This window comes from Hydra vulgaris, chromosome 08, assembly GCF_038396675.1.
Source record: "Hydra vulgaris chromosome 08, alternate assembly HydraT2T_AEP".
In the NCBI taxonomy this organism is placed as follows: Eukaryota; Metazoa; Cnidaria; class Hydrozoa; order Anthoathecata; family Hydridae; genus Hydra; species Hydra vulgaris.
In genome coordinates, this window is record NC_088927.1 from 3,022,501 (window position 1) to 3,025,000 (window position 2,500).

Below are 2,500 nucleotides of genomic sequence, written 5' to 3' on the forward strand. Positions count from 1 at the left end.
TTGCCATTAAATTTTGAAATAAGGAAATAAATCATGCAACGCAAAATTTATTTGAAAAAAAGAAGTAGGAGATCTTAATCTCTTTTACATGGCAATTCTCATTAAACTTAATGAAATATTTTTACTTTTATATAAGTTAATACTCTGGGAGGATTGGGGAGAGGGGTGGGGACTTTTGCTCTTTTTTGTAATGTTTATTAGTGAAATTTAGCATTGCATAATTTATGGATGATCCCCAATCTTCTGAGTTCTAAAATTTGGTGAACACATATCTAACAATAGTTTTGAACAATAGGATTTAAATATTTAAAACCTTGTCTCAATTAATAAAAAGCACTTGTTGTTTTCGAGTTTAAGGTTAAAATACTTTAGTTTAGAAATAAATACTTAAAAATATTAATATAAATGACAATTTTTTTACTTATATACACATAGTAAGATAATTATGTAACCCTAAAACTTTAAGATAAATTATCTAGACCTTACAAAGTTTAATAAATTATGTACAAGCTAAATCCAATTTTAATGATAACAAGTGATAAATACCAGTAATACATACTAGTGGTAACAAAAGCAATAATTAACTAATTATGGATTTTTATTCTTTTGATATTTTTAGGAAGAACACACACACAAGAAAATTAAAAGTGGAATTTATAGAAAATTTTTTAAAGGGTTTTAATTTATAATTATTATATATTTTAATTACTTTAACCCCCTCTAGTTTAAAGTTATTCATTATTTTTTGGTAAACAGTAACCATAGTAAGCATTGAATTACAAAATTTTTCTCTAAAACCAGTAATGTGCCAGTAAATTTAGTTTGACCTTGATTATTTCATGTAGACAATCCAAACTATATACAGAGAACTAATTAGTGTATTATGCAAAAAGAGTGTTCAAAACAGAACACATCTAAAGAGTGTTCACAGTAGAACACCACAATATTCTTATGAATGCAGAAGAACACAAAGTGAAAAAACACTCATTTAATATTTTGGTTGCAGAAGATAGATTTTGATTTTTTTTTTTTTTAACAAATTCATTGTTCATAAATAAACATTTAATTAACTAAAAAAGTTTTAATGATAATTACTTTTATCTTTTACTCTTAATAAATTTTAAGTTTATTTTTTTATAGTTATAAAAAATATATATTTTGTGTAGGAGTCAACAAAGCAGTTATCCATGAAAAAGTTACCTGTTGTAGTTTGTTTCCATTTTAAGGTAAAAAAAAAGTTTTAATTTTTAATATTTCTTTATTGTATTGTCTACAACTTTGTAATAAATTCTATATTAGATATTAAAGTTTATAATAAAAGTTATTGAAAAATATTACGCTGAAATTATTATAATTTATTATTATAGAGCTTATGAAGCTATATTTTGAAATTATCATCATTATCATGATCAACATCATCATCGTCATTATTGTCATCATCGTCATAATCATCACCATCATCATTGCTGCCACCATAACACTTGCGTCAGTTAGTTTAGTTATAACACCATGAAATTTTAAAGCCAAGAATGCTTAGTTTTAACTAACTTTAGTTAGTCGACTAATTTGAGTCAAACTTAAAAATTAGTTGACTAATTTTAATTAAACTAAAAAGTTGACTAATATAACCTTATCCCATCCCTAATAAATAATGGCAATAATACTAGGGTGAAAACACTTAAAAAATTTAAAGTGTAAGAGCTTTTTGTTTTACATAAATTTTAGTATTAAATTTTTTGATAAAACTAAGAAAAAACTTAAAACAAACTACAAATCTAAAGCCTATAAAAAAAGATATTTTACAGAAGTAAATTAATGTCATGACAAACCAGACACCTTGGAATATAAAAAAAGATCTTTTACAGGAGTAAATTAATGTCATGACAAACCAGACACCTTGGAATAGAAAAATTCTGATAAAGATTTTAAATTTATTTCAAAGGTAAAGCTAAAAAAACAAGATTAATAAATAAGTAAACAACAAGTAACTAACACATAGTGGTTTAATAAGTAGGTAACAATAACTAGGTAAACAATAAGTAGGTAAGTAACAATAACTAAGTAAAAAGTAACTAGTAACCAAGTAACAAGTAACTATTTAACAAATAATTAAGTAACAAGTAACTAAATAACAATTAAATAAGTAATTAAGTAACACAAAACTTGTTATTTGCAAAACAGGTTGTAAGTTGTAAAGTTATAAAAATGAAAAGTTTAATAAACAAATTTAAAAAAAATTCTTTTATAAATAATTCAATAAATCATTTGATTTAAATTATTTTTACAGCGATTTGAACACTTCACAAAATCCAAAAAAATATCAACTCATATACCTTTTCCAGAAGAGTTGGATATGACTCCATTTATGTCTTCATCGTAAGTTTACGTTTTTTTTTTATTTTTACTTACTATGTATTATTTTATGTAAGAGTATATATATATACACTGAGGCATATTCGTTTAGACGCATCAATATTTTTCTCTTTATCTTAATTTTTTT

General features: G+C 23.6%; 1 protein-coding gene across 1 annotated transcript in view; it reads left to right on the forward strand.

Annotated features, from left to right (window-relative positions):
• Positions 1-2,500, forward strand: part of LOC100197916 (ubiquitin carboxyl-terminal hydrolase 22) — a 90,255-nt gene that overhangs the window by 53,572 nt on the left and 34,183 nt on the right. Inside the window, exons 11-12 of the mRNA XM_065802284.1 lie at positions 1,167-1,226; positions 2,288-2,376. Coding sequence (XP_065658356.1) covers positions 1,167-1,226; positions 2,288-2,376 — 149 coding nt within the window. The remainder of the gene's footprint in view (positions 1-1,166; positions 1,227-2,287; positions 2,377-2,500) is intronic.